The sequence below is a fragment of the Suricata suricatta genome, chromosome 9 (genome assembly GCF_006229205.1).
Source record: "Suricata suricatta isolate VVHF042 chromosome 9, meerkat_22Aug2017_6uvM2_HiC, whole genome shotgun sequence".
In the NCBI taxonomy this organism is placed as follows: domain Eukaryota; kingdom Metazoa; phylum Chordata; class Mammalia; order Carnivora; family Herpestidae; genus Suricata; species Suricata suricatta.
The window spans coordinates 27,095,635-27,115,598 of NC_043708.1; the positions used below are offsets into that span (position 1 = coordinate 27,095,635).

The 19,964-nt window shown below is 43.3% G+C and overlaps 3 protein-coding genes across 8 annotated transcripts in view; 2 read left to right on the forward strand and 1 right to left on the reverse strand.

Annotated features, from left to right (window-relative positions):
- Positions 1-4,410, forward strand: part of ELMSAN1 (ELM2 and Myb/SANT domain containing 1) — a 42,889-nt gene extending 38,479 nt beyond the window's left edge. For all 6 annotated transcript variants that reach the window (XM_029950396.1, XM_029950395.1, XM_029950394.1 and 3 more), the window contains 2 exons: positions 133-329; positions 805-4,410. In XM_029950396.1, the coding sequence (XP_029806256.1) occupies positions 133-329; positions 805-985 (378 nt within the window). In that variant the 3' untranslated portion in view covers positions 986-4,410. The remainder of the gene's footprint in view (positions 1-132; positions 330-804) is intronic.
- A 746-nt stretch (positions 4,411-5,156) lies between these two features.
- PNMA1 (PNMA family member 1) lies at positions 5,157-7,742 on the forward strand. The gene has a single exon (XM_029950993.1). It carries the CDS (start codon positions 5,873-5,875, stop codon positions 6,932-6,934), a length of 1,062 nt encoding a protein of 353 aa, XP_029806853.1. The 5' UTR covers positions 5,157-5,872; the 3' UTR covers positions 6,935-7,742.
- Positions 7,743-9,703: 1,961 nt separating this feature from the next.
- DNAL1 (dynein axonemal light chain 1) overlaps positions 9,704-19,964 on the reverse strand; it is a 54,043-nt gene continuing 43,782 nt past the window's right edge. The window contains exons 7-8 of the mRNA XM_029951429.1: positions 19,304-19,444; positions 9,704-14,701 (exon numbers count right to left, since the gene is read on the reverse strand). Coding sequence (XP_029807289.1) covers positions 14,661-14,701; positions 19,304-19,444 — 182 coding nt within the window. The 3' untranslated portion in view covers positions 9,704-14,660. The remainder of the gene's footprint in view (positions 14,702-19,303; positions 19,445-19,964) is intronic.

Genomic DNA, 19,964 nt, shown 5'->3' on the forward strand with positions numbered 1-19,964 from the left:
TCACTGAAAGGATTCCAATGGATTCTAGAGGACTGTTTGGCAGGAGCATCTGACCTTAGGAACCTGAGGTGCCAGAATTCAGGAACCTGTCTTCCCCACATCTCTCACCTTCCTTTGTTTGATCCTCTCCAGGCTAATGACATCCTCATCCTCCGAAGCCACGAGTCTAATGCCCCTGGGTCTGCTGGTGGCCAAGTGTCAGAGAAACCACGGGAGGGGGCAGGGAAGTCACGGAGGGCACTACCTTTCTCGGAGAAGAAGAAGAAACCAGAGACATTTAATAAGACCCAAAATCAGGAGAACACTTTCCCTTGTAAAAAGTGTGGCAGGTAAGATGATAGGCCCTGTGTCCCCTGGGACCTAGCAGGGTGGCCATGGCTGGGAGCGAAGTGTCTTTCCAGGGGAGCTTTCGCCTTGTCTTCTGATTGGCTCCAAGGGTTTCTAGGGCCGTGAGGTCACTTGGCAGCTCTTAGAGGAGGGGTGACTGCGCTGGATCCCGAACCCAGCCAGGCGTTTCCTAGGTGGAGGGTGGGAGTGTGCCCTGTGGCCTGAGCCAGTCAGGCTGGGCTGGCGAGCCTGCCCCCGTCCCCTCCACACACCCCCAGTCCCCCACCCCCTTCCCCTCTACCACCACTACTACCCCCACCCCCACCCCCTGCCGCCACGCAGATGCACCCATGCACGGGTGCACTCGCCCACTGCACTGACACACGCGCACAGGCACACACTCTCTGGCCCGGTGGTCTGGGTGGGGAGGGGTTGGGGGGACGGCCCTCTTACTGAGCCCTTCCTGCCCGGCTGCAGGGTATTTTACAAGGTGAAGAGCCGCAGCGCCCACATGAAGAGCCACGCAGAACAGGAGAAGAAGGCCGCCGCCCTGAGGCAGAAGGAGAAGGAGGCCGCGGCCGCTGCGGCCACCGCGGCTGCCGCCTCTCCCCACCAGCCGGCGCTTCGAGAGGAGAGCGGCGCGGGGGAGAGGGGCTGATGCCCAGGGGGCTCAGGGGCCCGCCCCTCGCCCCGGACTCCCGGCCCTCCCTGCACCAGCCTGCCCAAGCTCCTGTGAGCACCCTGGAACCTCCAGACGGAGAGAGGAGAGATCGCGCGGGCTTTTCTCCGAAGAACAAGACAGTAAAATCAACGGCTTTTATTTATAAAGGCCCCGGGAGCAGCCTCCAGGGCTGCAGGATCCGGTTCTCTTCGCCTTCGGTCTGCCGGAAGTTGTCCTTGCGCGGGATCCTTGAACCGCACTGCTGAGGCCCCCGCGGGCTGCGGCTGCCCTGGGGAGGGGCTCCAGCGCCACCGCTGCTGCCTCCACGCTGGGACCTCTGCTGCTGCGCAGCCTCTTCCGGCCCTCCTGGTCCCCCCATGCACCCCTCAGTCACCACGGAGAGCCAAGCACAAGCTCACCCTCCTTGCAGCATTATTTCCCCTGCCCAGAGGACCTCAGAGGCTGCATAGGCCCTGCCCCAAGCCCCGGAAGGAGGGACTCCCCTGGAGGGAGTGTGGTGGCCGCCTCTGAGAGCAAGCTCAGCCTGGTACCTGTGCTGTCCCCAAACGACAATGTCCAGGCCTAAGCTGCTCCGGTGACCCTGTCTTCAGGTCACCTCCTCTGGGAAGAAAGCTACCAGGATGCCTATAGGGCAGAGGATAGGTACCTGTCCCTTTGCTGCTTGCTAGCAGTCTGTTGGGGCTGTAAAGTTTTCTCAAATATTTGGGGAAAGGGCCAATTTTGGTCTCAGGCTCTCAGTCTGCTGGAAGGAAGGGAACTGTGGAAGTTGTAGGGTTGGGCAGGAGGGAACTTTTGATAAGCCTTGGCTCTTCCTGCTTCCCACCTTTTTGCCAAACACTTTTGGGCCCTGAAGGCTGCTAAGGGGGCTGATCCCGGCCGGCCTGTTCCTTCTTGGTGTAGGTTCCGTGCCTGCCTCTGTTTTGCCCTTGGCAGCTGCTCCCTCACCCCATCCTACCTGGTCTAGTGCAGATATCCACCGCCCAGCCCCCAGTCCTACATGCTGGAGACTTCTGGATCCTTCCCTGGGAGGGGGAGGTCTCCTAACCAGATTGGACAGGAGCCTTCATTCCTCGACTTGTGTCATTTGGGAGCTATTTATTTATTCTTAATATTTAATTTTTAACATCCTCTCAGGGACCAGGGGCCTCCTGCTTTCCAGAGGCCCAAGTGCATTTATCCCAAAACAAGGCACCTTCTTGGCATCTGCCCCCCCCACCCCTTCCCAAAACCCTAAGGTCCCTCACCTCATTGCTCTGGAAGCTCTTGCTAGTAGGAGTGATAGTAGCACTGAAAGAGGGTGGAAAGGTGGAAGGAGTCGCCAAAGCCACACAGAGACTAGCAGGAGCGGGGGAGTCAAAGGCAGTTCTTATTGCTACCTCTTCTCTGGCTGTATTTTCAGTTGCCTGAGGGGATGGGCTAGAAGCCAGAATTCTAGTTTTGTTTCTAGCTTGAAGAAGCCATATTTGGCATGGAGTCACTGAAGTGAAGGGCTGGAAGGTTCTAGAGGCCTCACTTGCCAGTTCCATAGAGGGCTGAGTTGTTTTTCTGCTCTTGTTACTCAACCTTAGTTGTGTAAAACGTTCTAAGTGAATGCAAATATATGGCAGGTCAGCATGTTAGGAAGGAGCCAAAAATTCTGCTACTCTCCTTACAAGATAGCTTAAAGGTGCCATGTTGGTAGCCAGGAATGGGGAGGGAGTTTTGTTTCTAAACTATGCACTAACTGGTGTTTTTCAGCATTCATTTATGCATTAATATGGTTCTTCAGGACTCCAGCTATGGGAGTAACAACATCTTTCTCCCTGCCAGAGTCCAGGACTGCTACCTAGATCTTCAGCTTCCCAGTTCGTTTCCTCCAAAGCCTTCTACAAGCTCAATGTCCCAAGATTGCAAAAATCTGGTATACCCTCCAGATACAGGAGGGTAGCAAATTTAGGCTGTCTTCTAAATCACTTGTGTAATAAGAGTGCCTTTGCAGCTTTGCCCCAAAGTGCTACTTACGTTTCCCAAGGTTTTTTCTATTTAAATATTATTTGGTTTCAGGCCCCTCTATGGACAAATGGTAACAAGAACCTCCTTTGTTTAGAGTGATTCTGTTCTAAGCTCACAGAAATCAGACTGGGTGAAATGTGGATGGAGAAAATCAAGGCAGTACCTGGGTTTTAATTCTACCAGACACTGTATTTTAGAAGCGCTCATGCTCCAGGATGGGTTTACATCTAGAATACAAGGTGAAAGTTAAAATGTCAGATGGAGTTGTTCCAGGTGACCTGCCAGTAGCATCGGTGCAGCCATAGGAGCTGGGATCGGTATATTCTTTATGGTGCTTTCTCCCCGTGAACACGTTAGGCTCGTCTTTCGTTTTTGCTTTTCTCCTTTTTTCTTCTATTCAGAGCTGTTTGCTTTAAGAAGTTAAATGACAAACACCTCCAGCTTTATCAATGCCTTCCCCACACCATCTCACATCTCCATCTTCCAGTCTCCATTTACACTTCGCTAAGGGCATGAAATTAACCTAGTGCCTGTGTTCCAGACCGTTTCCGAGGTCTCTTACCCACCCACGGAGACCGTGCTTCAGTGCACTGGCCTCCATGCCTTCAGCAGTCCCCCGTCACCGCTAAGGTACACCCTCATCCCTTCTGCCTCCCCACCCCTACCCCTGGCACAGAGGTCTTGTGCTGCTTATGTCTAAAAGAAATCCCCTATATTTAACTGCCTCAGTGACCTAACCTCTTTCTTCTCATGTGCCAGATGTTAAGATGAAGGAGGAATACAACACATACTCAGGCCTCAGCTGTTTAAGTTTACTTTCTCTGGGGCTCTCTTTTTTCGAATGGTATTTATTACCAGACTAGCAAGCGTAACTCCTTAGGTTTACAGGAAGTATGCATATTTTTATAAATCAATTGTATGTCCTCCCCATATTTTGCTGTGTTAATATTTGCCTCTAACAATTTGCAGCTGTTTCACCTTTTCCTTGTTTGTCTCTAAGTTGAAGGCCTTGTTTGGAGGGGACAGCACAGGAACAGCCTTGACAGTCTGTAATTATTGTACAAATATTTTAGTTGCATATAAATAAGTATATTCCTTTTATTTTGGAAAAAAAATAACATGATCAGACACTGCCTTTTGTGTGTTTGCTGCCTGTGGCACCTTTTTTTAAAAAGACTGTTACATATTAAAATAGTGTGTACATATATATAAATATTACCTCTTTTGCTGTACAGTTGTGATAGACCAGACTGAAGATTTTATTTTTTGTGTGCTTTTTATAAAAAAAAAAAATAACACACTAAAGTAAATCTTGCGGATGTGATTGTAATGTACCTATGTAACTTATTTACTTTTGAATGTTCTTCTGTATCTTTAAACCTTTTATTAAATAAGGTTTTAAAAATTCAGACTTGAATGCTGTGTTCTTGTGGGGAGATTTTCACCATCTGGGATCGACTTAAGTAGGCATTGTTTTGCTTGCAGTGGATTACTTGACATTTTGAACCACGAGGATTCTCTTTTTATCAGTTCTTTGTCAGTGACGCCAGGAGAGGAAAAATAACATGCTAGTGTTTGCCTGGTTGCAAAGGTTTCTGAATAGATACAGATCTTTTTACACAATTTTAGACAAGAAAAAGTCTCAACTCAGTGTCACACACAAATATATACACACTTCCAACGTGTTACGTTCGTTGAGATAACGTATGGAGTGTGCAGAATACAACCTGGTGGCACAGAGAAGCCTTGGTGCTAAAGATGGTATTTTCCTACGCAGCGGTAGACCAAGTCTGCCTTGACGGATGCATTTTCAACAATATCACCTTCACTTCAATTATATTACCTTTTAAACACGGTGCTTTGTTAGGGGGAAAAAAACCCTGGAAAATGTGAAAAAGGAAATGTACCATCTGAGTAGGCAGCGCCTGGAGACCCTCGTTAGCACCTTGGCAACCGCTCGACCCCGAGAACCGCGGGAACGCGCGGAACTCAGGTAGTCAAGACCACCGTTGCCATGGCTACGCCCCGCCGCGGGGGCGGGGCGGGAAGCAGCTCACCGGGCCTACCCAGCTCCCCTCTGCCGCAGTAAAACCTCCGCTGGCTGCGCGCGCATCCCGGGACCTGGCAGGCGAGCTGCGTCACACCGCCGCAGCCCCGGCCCGCCCTTGCCTCCGTTGCCTGAAGCTTCGCTTCTCCATCCTTCTGGCGCTTCTGCGGCCTGTGTCGTCGTTCCTCGGACACCGTCGCCGCCTGGAACCATCACTGGGTCTACAAAGAAGCCACTTGCGGACTGGCCTCGCCGCCGCCGCTGCGGCCTCAGAACAATCTCTTCCTCCGGGGACTGCGCAGCTCTCCTCGTCTTCAAAGCAGCCGCTCCTCGCCCAGCTGAAGGCTGGGCTCCGACTGCGAACGCCGGATCAACACCGGGAGCAGCGAGTGCCCCGCGCCGCAGCTGCCGGGAGGAAGCGGCCACGCCCGAGACCCCACCGCGGCGCCTCTTCTGCCCCGCGGCTCCAGCCTTCGCCTCACGCCGTCGCTCCTCGCCTTCTGCGTTGCGACGCGACACCCTGCCTGCAGGTAGGGGACCCGGGCTGCAGACCCCGACTGGAGACGCAAGATGGCAGCGGACGCGTGACTGACTGCCTGAGCATCCCAGAGTCTTCGCTCCGCGAACCAGCCGAAGGACTGACTTTGGGGGGCAGCGAAAGGACAAGAGCAGGACTCTGGTGTCATTTGTTCATTGTGATTGCCTGAAGCTTGCCTCCCTCGGGCATACTGGGGGAGGTGTCTGCTGCTCTCCCAAGTCCTAGAGCACAGGGAGCCACCGTCTAATCCGTATTTGTAGAATTGGGGCCCTTGATAGTTGGGAAAATGGCGATGACACTGTTGGAAGACTGGTGCAGGGGGATGGATGTGAACTCCCAGAGAGCCCTGCTGGTCTGGGGGATCCCAGTGAACTGTGATGAGGCTGAAATCGAAGAGACCCTCCAGGCTGCGATGCCCCAGGTGCCCTATCGAGTACTTGGGAGAATGTTTTGGAGGGAAGAGAATGCGAAAGCAGCCTTGTTAGAGCTCACTGGCGCTGTCGATTACGCCGCGATCCCCAGGGAGATGCCGGGTAAAGGAGGGGTCTGGAAAGTGGTCTTTAAACCCCCGACTTCCGATGCTGAATTTTTAGAAAAGCTGCACCTCTTCCTGGCGAGAGAGGGGTGGACCGTGCAAGATGTCGCCCGCGTCCTTGGGTTTCAGAACCCGGCACCGGCCCCAGGCCCAGATATCCCGGCAGAGATGCTAAACTATATTTTGGATAACGTTATTCAGCCTCTTGTTGAGTCCGTATGGTACAAGAAGCTGACGCTGTTTTCTGGGAGGGACGTCCCGGGGCCGGGGGAGGAGACCTTTGATCCCTGGCTGGAACACACTAATGTGGTCATAGAGGAGTGGCAGGTGTCTGATGTAGAAAAGAGGCGGAGGTTGATGGAGAGTCTTAGAGGCCCTGCCGCTGATGTCGTCCGCATCCTCAAGAATAACAACCCTGCAATAACCACTGCCGAATGCCTGAAGGCGCTTGAGCAGGTGTTTGGGAGCGTCGAGAGCTCTAGGGATGCGCAGGTCAGATTTCTGAACACTTACCAGAACCCGGGAGAAAAGTTATCTGCATATGTTATTCGACTGGAGCCTCTTCTGCAGAAGGTGGTGGAGAAGGGGGCCATAGATAAAGATAACGTGAACCAGGCCCGCCTGGAGCAGGTCATTGCCGGGGCCAACCACAGCGGGGCCATCCGAAGACAGCTGTGGTTGACGGGGGCTGCGGAAGGGCCTGCCCCTAACCTCTTCCAGTTGCTGGTGCAGATTCGGGAGGAGGAGGCCAAGGAGGAGGAGGCGGAGGCCGAGGCTGCCCTCCTGCAGTTAGGCCTGGAGGGGCACTTCTGAGGCCCAGCAACAGGCTGTAGTGCAGAACTAGATCACGGCTGCTTTCCTTGTCTCCTTTCTATCTTACAGGTGTCGCTTAGTAGCAAAGTCTTACCATGTTCTGTTGGGGGTTTTGGGGGGCAGGAAGGAGTCAGGCCCGGGGATTCATGTAACATTAGTACAGTTGTGCAATGAGCACCCTAAGCTACTATAAGTGAGTCATGCCTAGCTGCAATGCCAGGTAAAGACTTGTGCACCAGTCAGTGCTCAGTGCAAGCTGTCATCGTGGCAATCATCAGTTGTAAAACATGTGAATTTGTGACACTTCCCATTGCGGTAATTAAGTGTGAAATTGCATGTTGTGATGTTTAGCGCAGGACCTGGCAAACACAAAAAGTGTTCAGTAAAAATGTGAGCTGTTATTACTAATGTCATGAATAGTTTTTGTGTTTACAGTAAATTGTCCCTGATTTATATTAATGGAAAGAAGTGTGACTTAATTAGATACTATTAGTTATTCAACCATACAAAGCAAATTTCTTATTTTTCATCTTGAAGTGTCTGGATCAGTTTAATTGACAAGTATTCTGAGACTATGGATGGGGTGTTATATAAGTACTACCATTCTAGAACTGAGTAAGTCATTTTTTTCTCTGTACACGATACATATATAAATTGCATGGGGAGGTTAAAAAGAAGCAGTTACAGTATCTAGTCCCCCACTCCAATCTTTGTCATTGAATAGTAGTTCTTGTTCATGCTGATTCTAAGTGTTCTAAATTTGAAGTTATCAAAATACATGTATATGAATAAAAATATTTCAGATTTCTATTGTCTTGTTTTTCTGACACATATACAAAATTTACGTGTAATTAAACTCTACGTTCTCTTAGGAAGACTTCCCCATGTTGCTAAAAAAATCAGACTTGAATGATTTTATCTTTAAGCTTTAATTTATATCATACTATGCGAGTTTAAATTGCAGAACCATTTGGTATTTTCAATTTTTGCATGTTTTCTATAAAGCAAGTGTTTGGAGGCTAAAAAGACCTAGGTAACTATTAACTTACTATAAAAAGTTAGAAAATCCTGAAATGGGGCTCAGGATGTCCTTCTTCTAGCAATGCTTTTTACCCCCCTTCTAAATCCTTTGTCAGCTAAAAATGTTTGTTTCACTGAGGAATAATTCCTCATACCTGCTTATGAAGGTTTCAGAGTTATAGCAGCCATTTGATATCAGGAGGGTACAAACAGGAAAACAGAGTTTAAAAACATGCTTGACTTCAGTGACTGAATGTGTGTCTTGAGATCCTGGTAAATCCAGAAGTGGTTACATGAGCATAATTCAGTGGAGTTTTCCCCTAGAGACAAAGTTTTAAAATTATAGCCAACCTATTTAACAATCGTTAGGTAACGAATTTATAAAAGTTATTGCTAGTATATATTCTAACATTTTTTCCTAACATTTTTCTGTACACTCAACTCCTGCCTCATCTCCCACGTCCTGTCTGTTCCACCCCACATGCTTCTCTCAACACACACATCTCCACGTATCTGATTCTTACAACAGATACGCAAGTCTTTGCTTCCCCCAACAAACGTGTCCTCACTCCTCCGCTCCCCAACTCACATCGCTTCCCTCTCCATCCCCAAGGGCATGACCGGATGGCACTGGGTACACACTCCCCTCACTTCTCAGAATCTTACCGCACACGTTCGCTCCCACCTTGCCCCCAACGCGCTCTCATAAACCCCCCCCCCCCCCCCCCCCCCCCACACACGAGTCTCCCACCCCAATCATACATTCCTGTTTCTCCACACATGCTCCCACGGCCACCTCACACCAGCCAGCCACCACATATATACACACATTCTTACTCCGTGCAGATTATGTTCATAACAAAAATAATGGTTCTACATTTCTCTTACCCAATGTCAGAGGCATCCTTCAATGTCTGTCCATAGGTCTATACCTTCTCATAGCTGCAGAGCTGGCTGCATTTTAGCAAGGAGGGTTGTCACTTTGGATTATTATATGTAACAATTACATATCAACATATACATATATGTAGTTAATACTACATATATATATGGTACACATGTCAGGATTCTATATATCATTTATTCTAGAAAACTAAAAATAATGAGCTGTTTCTAATCTGAATTACTGTTTTCTCTATAAAAGGCTCAAAAGGGAGGACGTGAGCAAGAAACATCCTTATAACCAAAGAACTGTGGACTAAAGAAGTAGAAACTGCACCACAGTCCCATTCTGAGGCCAAAATTATACTTGGCTAATAGCACAGAATATGTGCTGAGACAATGTGTAGTGTTACTGCTGTTACTGGGCTCTTCTTGTCTCTTGTGGATCAAAAAGGGGCTGGCCCGTGTCGGGTTATTCCAGACCGCAAATCAGGGGCCTATCAACCAACCTTAACCTTAACACTACTAGTGAGGGGAGGACTAGGAATAGTCAAATGCAGTAGTAACCTGCTGTCGGGGAAGCACTCTGCAGGATCCTAACCATTTGAAATGGTGCCCAGAGACGGAGTGAAGACTTATAAACCTTGGAGAGGACTGTCATTGGCAGTGAACTATGAGGGGGGCGGGGGGAGGCATAAAGAAGTGAGTCAGTCTTTCTCCTTCTCTCTCATACACATGCACACAAGCTGTGTGGAATGTTTTATCTACAGACCAAATTTCTTCAGAATTGGATGTCATTGGAAGTTCATGTGGTTGCTCTATACTAGCTAAAACTAATGGTCATATAACCAAAAAAGATACCATTAATTTTTTATAAAATAACACAATTTATTAACTATTTTAAAACAAGTCTCACAAAATAACATCCAGAAACTTAACATTGCTAAATAAGTTAACACAATAAGTTTAGTCATAAAGTCATGCTACAAAATTCCTGCATATAAAAGATTATTACCAAAGTATTAATAGATGTTAAAATGTTCTTTAGAATGGAGTTGGTTCTAGAAGCCAAAGATTCTGGACTGATGACTGGAATCACGACGGAGACCCTGGGAGAAGTAGCTAGCTGTATGTAGATTCTCTACCGCTACCAGCTCACAGGTCTTTTGCTGGGATTGATCCCTCCAGGCAGTAGCACCTCAGAGGCAGGTATCCTGCAGATCCAAGAAGCAAACAACTTCCCACCCTTGTCACATTCGCCACAACTTAATTGAACCAACATCTAAATTAACCGTTAAAATCTAGAGTGGGAAAGATAACGCATAAAGTTTCTATTCTGAGTAAGAGAATTCTACTTGACATATTCCCCAAAGGGATGGCTGTCAACATAGCACACATGAAGATGACAGCAAGGAGGAAAAGAGGGAAATCCAGACTCTGATGATGTCATCAGATAACTACTGCTCAGGTCGGCTTAGAACAAGCCAAGATGAAGTCTGACTCTAATATCCACACGCAGGCTAGGTATTTACCTGTACGCCCTTTGGGAGTGCTTTCCACCAATATCCAGTTCATAATTTTAAAGTGCAAATCTATGACAAAATAGTTTACTCTCTCCCACCCCCTTGTTCAATTTGCTAGGTCATAATTTGGTTGGCTGGTTCCCCTCTAACCTGCCCAATATGGGAAGTTAACTAGAATCCAGTTATGACTTCTCCAAGTGGCCAGTGAAAATGTTTCTTAGGTTAGAAAAAAGTAAGACTCAGTATCATTTTGACCTTCAGTTTTCTTCCTTTGCAGTCCATTATAAAAAGGTAGGAATAGAGATTTCAGTGTGGGATTTCTAAAACTTCGGTGATTTTTTTTTTAAAAACATACTCTTTATTTTTTTTATTGCACCTACTTTATGGTTTTATGAAAAAAACAAAACCAAAACCTCATGCTAGAGTGAAGATAAAGGAATATGGTAAAGTTAGCTGTGTCAGAAGCACCAACTCTGCTACACTTAAGCTTGTTTTACATTTAATTATTCACAGACACAATAAGCAGCCTAAATAAAGAAGACGTGTGCCAAAGGGATTAATTTCAGCTAAATGATAACTTTCAGTTCAGCAGTTAGTTTTCTCCCTTTATCAACACTTACAATGTAAGGTCCTCACAAACTGACAAACTGCAGTTAAAGAGACACTAACTACTCATGATCAATACTCTGACACCCCCTCCCCCAACATACCAATTTTTAAAACTGAATGATTAAGTCCAACCTTCCTAGACCCTACACTTTTTCCATTTAGTCCTAAGAAAGACCCAGGTGGAAGATTCTTCGTCACAGAGATAAGTACCTTCAATTCCACTTACATATCACCAATTCTGAGAATAAGTCAACAGTTAAGATTCATTTCTTACTCCTCCGTACTCTACTTCAGACCACTGGTACAAGGTATAAGAAGCATCTATTCAAGTCAAAATTCTTTTTCTACACCACATTTAAGTGTCTAATAACCATACCAAGTAATACCGAGTTAATGACCAATTATCATGACATTCTTCTGATCACATCCAAAATTGGTGTCTATACCAGCTAACTTTCATGTATGATTACCAAATTTTGCCATATTTTATACAATGTTTTTCTGTATTTAATGACTGCTACAGTCTGGAAAAATCTATGCACTAGTAGACAATGAACAAACATTTAAGGAATGATCCATTTTCTAAAAGTACACTCAAAATGTTCAACCTCAGAGATAAAGCAAAATCTATCATAAAGTTGAATTCTGTTATAGTAAGAGAGAGGTAGGTTAATAATTATTGTCTTAAGATAACAGGAATACTAAGAAATAAAAGTTGAGACCCTGCTGAAAAATATAAGTTGAACCTTCCAGCCCTGAGTTTCTAATGTTATATGAAAATTATTAAAACAAGCATTACAAAAAGCAAAACACCAATGACTATTTCCCTTCCATCCATAATTACTAAATACATCACCTTCTCTCATACAACAGCTCAGGTGGCATATATGGCTAGAATGAAAATAAATGCACCTGGACAAAAGGAATGTTCGTATAAAGCACTGGTTCTTAACCAGGGACGAATGTGCTCCTCCCTCGCTAGCAGAGGGGACAGATGGTAATATATGAAGACATTCTTGGCTGTCAGAATGAAACCAGGGGTTCTACTGGTATCTAGTGAGTAGAAGCCAGGGATGGTGCTAAACACCCTGTAAAACACAGGACAACATTATCCAGCCCAAAATGGGAACAGTGCCAAGACTGAGAAACTCTGGTCTAAAGGAACAAACTCCTATGAACACAGAACACAAAAACCTTTCAAGGCCTGACCAGGTAATACAGCCATAAATGTACAGTTAGGGAACATAGAAAAGTTGAATTCCTTTGTAGACTAAGATCAAGTTACCTGTGACAAGTTAAAATACTGGACTGATTCCAGAGCTCTACCATCATTACAAGAATAGAAAAAAATGAAATGAGCCACTCAAATGGCATACTGCTTTAAACCAAGAGCACAGAGAGAATCCATTCCAAGTAGGTTAAATATCTAATCCATAAACCAAGGGCATTTAACATCAGCTAAATTTACAACAGTAAAAAATGATTTAAGGAATGATTAGACAGAATGTTCTGAACGTATTCATACATCCTATCTTCCATTTTCTAATGGCATGGATTCTGGCCTTAATTCCATGAAAAGGATCCACAGAAGTCATTCAAATATTTGTCGAATGCAACTAAATATGAATTTTGGGTGAAGTGGACACAGAAAAGCCCCTTACATTTCTCTGAGAACTATCAGTGATTTAAAAACATTAAGAAAAAAGAAGAAAAAAGAAAAAAAACCAAGAAGCAGAGAAAATTAGTTTCTATATTACAGAATTCAGAAATCCAAATGCCAACACCACAAGCCATTTTACAGATTCAATATGAATTTATCCATTCCCTATTATAATCACTTCCAGAGTAACTTTTAGAAAATATACCACACATAGCAAAATGGCTTCAAGCTTTCCTACTGAATGACGTGCAAACTACAAGTGACGAAGATCGCCTTCCCTCCTAGTTTTGGGGATTTAAACATCACCAAGAGGAATACTCATTGCCTACAGTTCACAAAAGAAATACCCAAAGGCTTTGAATGTATGAGCCGGAGTAAAGATTTCTATCAGATTATAAGGAAGAATTAAAAGGAAGCAAAAGTGTTGGACTAATTTTTCCTCTTCCTGTTTGTATTCAGAATTGATTGTCAAAGCAGTGGTCCCTTTAGATCAGAGTGACTCAGAGAAATCACAGAATTCCTACTTAAATGATAGCTGAAAATTTCTGAAGCCCAGGACTATGTATTCAATCACTTTAAAAAAATGACTGTCCCCTCTTTGACTGGTTTTACCCAAGTAAATGGGGAAATAAGAATCAGTCTCTGGTTGAGGGACTTTAGGCACAATTTGGCAGAGCGTCTCTAAGTTCTTTTCTGAAATCCGTCAGTGATTCAGTCACAGCCTGCTCTGGACTTCATCATCATATGGTTACTGACTACTATATCTTGTACTTTCCAAAAAGAAATTTTTTTCATATATGATAAATTCTAAGCTCTGTCTCCAACTATTGCTTTGCAATTTTAAGGTTAAATCACCTACCATCCTTCATAGAGAAGGCAATCTTCAAAAATATTGCCCTTTGCCTGGGATCCCATAATGAAATATCTCTTCTCTTTTTCCTCCACAATCACTTACATAATTCATTTTAAGAGCTGTTTAACTTAGAAACATTCTAAAAATATATTTTGAAATTCTAAATTTAATCTGTTGAAAGGTATTAGATGCAGTCTTTAGGTTCTATATCCTTATTTATAGCAATCATTTCTCCCAACATGGGGGTCAAAAGAACAAAGTTATTAGGGAAAATTTTGACATATATGAATGGCCAACATTTAGGCTAGTAATTCAAATATAACTATTGTTTACATACATTTCCTTATATGACATATAAGGGACTATAAACCAAAAAGTGTGCCTAAGATCAGGTCCACATTAGTAACATGACCACAGTACCGGTCAAAGGAATGATCATGACAGTCATTTTAACCACTGACCTGGATCACAGAATGACTGACTACGCACAGTGACTCAAGTGGCCAGGCATGTAAACACAACCTAAATTCTAGTTGACAGTGCACACATTTTTGGAAAAACAATGAAATATAACATGGGCTATAAGGCCTCCAAAATATGAATTTTTCCTTTTTTCACCACAGCTTTTCCAACCGGACTCTGGGCGTCGTGGTGCTAGGGCCACTCTGTACTTCTTCTGAGAGGGACTCTTCCTGTCACTGTGCTGCCTCCTGACCCAGACGCGTGACATGTTTGTGCTTCTGAATCATAAGGACATGGACCTTCAGGAAAGATGGTCTACAGACTCAAAGGTTAAGTATATATATTTAAATGCCTGGTCTAAAAACAAAAACAACTTAAACTGAATAAAGAACCGTATTTGTTGTTCTTTGTTGTTAAAAATGACTAATTTATAAAAGTTTCAGTGGATGGGGCCACACAGTACATAACTGGAACTAAAGACAAAAATTGAAAATCTGAGTTTCTAAAAAAAGGACTAGAATACATGAAGTTGGTGTTACTGTTACTGTTTGTGAGGAGAAATAGCAAATAGGTTTAAAAAAAGATAGGAATGAGAGATTTGTCTTATCTTAATAATCTTTTGCCCAACACATAATCTTTAAAATAGACAATTATACAAAACTTATCTATTGTTCTTTTGACATTTAAATAAGTTAACACAAAGCGGAAAATGTGGTGTTAGTTATCTTCTTCCTCATCCTCTTTAATTACTGGGGTACCTAAAATGAAAAAGAAAATTATTTCTGGCCATTCTAAACAGATTTTTAAAATTCTAAATAAAAATATTGTCCTCTTAACTGGAGAGGCTATGAGATACCAGGAAGTGTGCCAAAATAAAAAATTATCTCATAAAATAATCTCTTTAATTTCAAATATCTAAAAAGCTTCTCAGGAAACTTCTCAAATGGATAATATAAGTACTTGTGATTATTTAGCCCCCCAAATGAAGAGTTGCAAATAAAAGTGCCTACAGGTACCAAGCAGAAAAGTAAAGCCCTATATACATGCTAAAAACTGTGTATATTAAACACAAAGAAATATTATTCTTCATTTTTCACAATAAAATATGCAATCCAGTATTGCCAGAAATCTGAATTTTTATTTTACTCTCCCAAATATTAAACAATGGGAATGAACTTGAAAAAAAAAATAAAAAGGACCAAAGCACAGAAAACAAAACACATCCGCAGGCTGTCACTGGGCCAAGAGCCACCCATTTCTGAGCACTGGCATTTGAAGCCTGCCCACAATTTGACCCGAGTCTCATGTTCAGTCTTAACTCTTCAGATACTCACCTTCTATGCCAGCTAAACTGATCAAACTCATTTTGCACACTCTTACCTCTGGATCCTTAGTCAAGAGTTCCTCCATTTTGGAATGCCTCCCACCAACTCTCCTTCCATCTAAATCCCACCCTTAATTAGGAACCAACTCATATGGGCGCTTGCGTGGCTCATTCAGTTAAGTGTCTGACGTTAGCTCAGGTCATGATCTCGCAGTTTGTGGGTTTGAGCACAGCATAGTCACTGTGCTGACAGCTCAGAGCCTGGAGCCTACTTTGGATTCTGTGCCTCCCTCTCTCTGCCCCTCCCCTGCTCGCACTCTGTCTCTCTCTGTCTCTCGACAATAAATAAATGTTAAAAAAAAATTTTTTAAAGAACCAACTCTAGTGCCTCTTCCTCTGTGATCCTTGTGAAATGAACACTTATGTTCTTTACAGTAGTGAGCAGAAATTCACTTCTCTATACTCTGCACGGCATCTTTTCATAGGGGGAGAGTGTCTACCATACAATGTACACAAATTACGTAAGTGTACAGATGGATAAATATATACAAAATGAACATATCTGGTAACCAGCACCCAGATTAGGTAGAGGACATTATTAGAACCCCCCAAAGCTTCCTCAGGCCCCCTTCCAGTCACTATCCCCCCACAAAAGGTATATTCTATCCTAATGTCTAACATCGTAGGTTATTTTGCCTGTTTTTGAAATTGATATGAATGAGATGGTGTAACATGCCCTCTGTGTCTGGCTTCTTTTGCTCAATATTATGGTTGCAAGATTCATCTATTTTGTGTGAAATCTGTAGTTCATTCATTCTCATTGCTGTTTAATATTATATTGTATGAATATGTCATAATTTATTCTATTGTTGGGTATTTGGGTTGTTTCCAATTTATAGCTATTAAAATAGCGTTGCTATATCTTTTGGTTAATATATATATTATTTTATTTGGTGTCTATAGCTAGAAGAAAAAGTGCTGGGTCATAATGGATATTTATGTAGAGCTTTTACAGATAATGTCAGTTTTCCATGTAACATACCAAGTTACATTATCATCTTACAGGGTCTGAGAGTTCTAGTTGCTCCACATCCCACAAATATTTGGTATGTCTTTTCCATGTTAGCTTTTCTTTTTAAGTAGGCTTCATGCTCAGCACAAAGCCCAATGCAGGACCTGAACTCACAACTCTGAGATTAAGACCTGAGCTGAGACCAAGAGTTGGATGCTTAACCAACTGAGCCACCCTGGTGCCCCAATTTTAGCTTTTTTTTTTTTTTTAAATCATTTTAGCTTTTTAATATTCCCTAGTTTTGCTTATCAGCAACAGAAAAGAAGCAAAAGTAGGCAAGTTAGCAGCTGTAGCTATCTCTGTTCTGGTACCCTAAATAAGGATGGTTCTTCTAAGGGGCTGTTCAGATTGGCCTGAGGTCAGTGCTTGGTCCAAAAGGCTGTAATGTGGCTTGGTCTATTCAGGGTCCACCTAAGGGGTTCTATTCCATGTTTAAGGGAAGGTTTTACTTCCTGTGTACCATGCTGAAAGATGTAAAGACAAGTGACTTCAAATGCTTGTAGAATTGAAAGTGAACATAGAAAAGCTGACATCCAAGACTCTAATGTCCCTACCCCCTTTTTTCTATTTTATTTTATTTTTAAAAATTTTAATCCTTTTTATTTATTTTTGAGAGAAAGAAAGAGAGACAGACAGTATGAGTAGGAGAGGGTCAGAGACAGAAGGAGACACAGAATCTGAAGCAGGCTCCAGGCTCTGAGCTAGCTGTCAGCACAGAGCCCGATGTGGGGCTCGAACCCACGAACCATGAGATCATGACCTGAGCCAAAGCCGGACGCTTAACCGACTGAGCCACCAGGCACCCCTATTTTATTTTTAATTGTGAAATATTCATTCATACAAACACAGCGTAAATAATTTAAGGAGTAGCAAAGCCAATGATTCTATACCTACTGCCAATTTAGGAAAGAGAGCTTTAACAAGTTTGCCTCTTCCCAATTATTCCTCTACCTCTCCACAAGAGATAATCTGCTGTCTGTCATTTTGCACCTAAATATGCATCCAGGGAAAAAAAAGAACATTCTGAATAATTCCATTAATACAAAACTTTAGAAAATTCAACTAATCTATAGAGACAGAAAGCAATCACTAATTATCTTGGGAGGGATGATGACAAGGAGCAGGAGGGAGGGATTACAAAGAGGCACAAGGATACGTTTTGGGGTAATGCATATGTTCATTTTTCCCCCAGCTTTACTGAGATATGAATCAGATAGCACTATGTAAGTTTAAAGTATAAACATGATGATTTGATATACATAGATATTATGAAACGATTACCACAATGTTAGTTAATACATTGATCAATTCACATATTTACTTCTGTGTGTGTGTGTGTGTGTGTGTATGTGTGGTGAGAACTTTTAATATCTACACTGTTAGCAACTTTCAAGTGGCTATTAAGACAGTATTGCTAACTATAGTCACATCATTTGTTCACTATCTTAATTGAGGTGATGGTTTCAGAGGTGTCTATGTATATCAAAACATATCAAATATTTATCACTTTATGTGCAATTAATTGTGCATCAATTATCCTTCAATCAAGCTATTTTTTGGTGTAGGAAAATAGTTAAGAGATTTTTACATCAATAATTCTCAATTGGAGGACAGATGAGGACATACCTTCCAGGGAGGCAATTGGAATCACCTATGAAATTTATTCAGGCTCTGAACTGTCAGCACAGAACTCAACACTGGGCTTGAACTCACAGATTGTGAAATCATGACCTTGGCCAAAGTCAGATGCTCACTGCTTAACCGACTGAGTCACCCAGGTACCCCTCTCCCCAGAGATTCTAAACTATCCCTCCATAGGGGTGTAGTCCCATTTACGAACAACCACTGCGGTAAGCTGGGGTTGATAAAAGGGTTGTGTACTGAGGCTTTGAAAGAGTTGGCAAGAGACAGATGGAGAGACAAAGAAGAGGAAGGATAGAATGACAAGGCAGCAGGGGTGGTGAAGATTGATGAGAAGGGTTGAGGGACAAGGAAGCCTAAACCACAGACAACCAGGTCCTTTTGTTTTGGATGCGAGAATCAGTATGAGTATTGTGATGAAGACAGTAGGGCAAATATGTGTGTGGTATGTGATGATAATGATGATGATCACGTAGCTGAATATTACTTATTTGTTTCTTCTAAATATTTTCCCTTCCCTCTATTCAGTCAGGTAGCCTAATCAGCTCTATGGATCACTGCTTCAGGGGCAATGTGGAAGCAGAAAAAGACCATCAGACTTACTGGCTTTTGTCTTTGAAAAGCCTAAGAAGATCACTGAGAAGCCAATTTGTGAGCAGATGCAGAATGATGTGGAAAAGGAGGGGGATAGTGATTTCTCCTCAGATTTCTCTGGGCTGGCAGAAAAGAGAGAAATCTGTGGGTAGTGGAACATTTGGGATCCTAGCCTGGCTTCCTGACAGCACCACTGGGAGGAGGTAAGATCCAGAGAAGTCTGGACTATTACCATTTCTAGTTTTTAGATACAAAAGAACGAGGTTTGGTGAAATTCATTAACTAGCACAATGACAAAAAGTGGTAGAACTGGAACTTGAACCCAGTCAGGGATGTCTACTGACATTGACACCTATCTTAAATATTGGTTAACTAAAATTAGGTGTGGAGGGAGGGTATAGAGAGAAAACTACAAGTTTGATGCAGTTGTGAAAAAGCAATTACTTACCATTTATGTCTAATTATTCTGCAAAATAATACCCTTGTGACTTGAGAACGAGCCTGGCTTTTGTAAAAGTTGTGGGTCTAGGGATGATCTAAGTACCCCAGGAGTTTTTCATCTCTCCCTGGCCCAAACTCAGACTACACAATTTCCTATGGAATGAAATGGCTTCGGAGATGAGAGACGACTATCTTTTTTATCGGTTGTGCTCCGTTTTATAATTCCATGTCACAAATTCAATTCTTACGCTAGGAATCATGGTCCCAGGCTGGCTCAGGGTCACTCACCATCCAGCTTTTTCAGTTTGGGGACTCTCTTGGTTGCTTCTTCAATCCAGTTCCCCTCCACAGAATGTTTCTCTTCCAAGGGATTGCCTACAAACACCAGGTCTTCCAGGCACGGCAATTCGGCCAGCTTCACAAATTCAGCTAAAAGTACAAAGAATACAATCCATGTGAAAATGGCAAGCTTTCCTGTTATGATTTTCGGGATTGCGGGGCTGAACCCCAGAATCACTAGCCCTCACTTTGTGACTATTCAGAACAATTTGTTAAATATCTTGAAAGCAGTTAGGGAAGTTACCCCATATGAAGTCTTTCTCTGAAGACTACGGGTGGAGTAAGAAAAGGAAATGAGGTTCAGAATCACAAAGAACAAACTCTCCAGGGATAGGGCTTCTCTATGCTGTACAGTATGGGTTAAGCCAAACCTCTTTGTCTATACCCATTCCCTCATTTTTGAAAATCTTTTAAATTAAGTGGGCTCCGCACCCAACATGAGGCTTGAACTCATGAGCCTGAGATCAAGGATCACACGCTTTACTGACTGAACCAGCCAGGCACCCCTAATCTTTGAATTCCTAATGAATTCACACCTCTAGTGAAGAACTCATTACAAAGTTCTATAATTCTTAGTTTATAAACTACTCTTTCCCACTAAGTTGTGAAT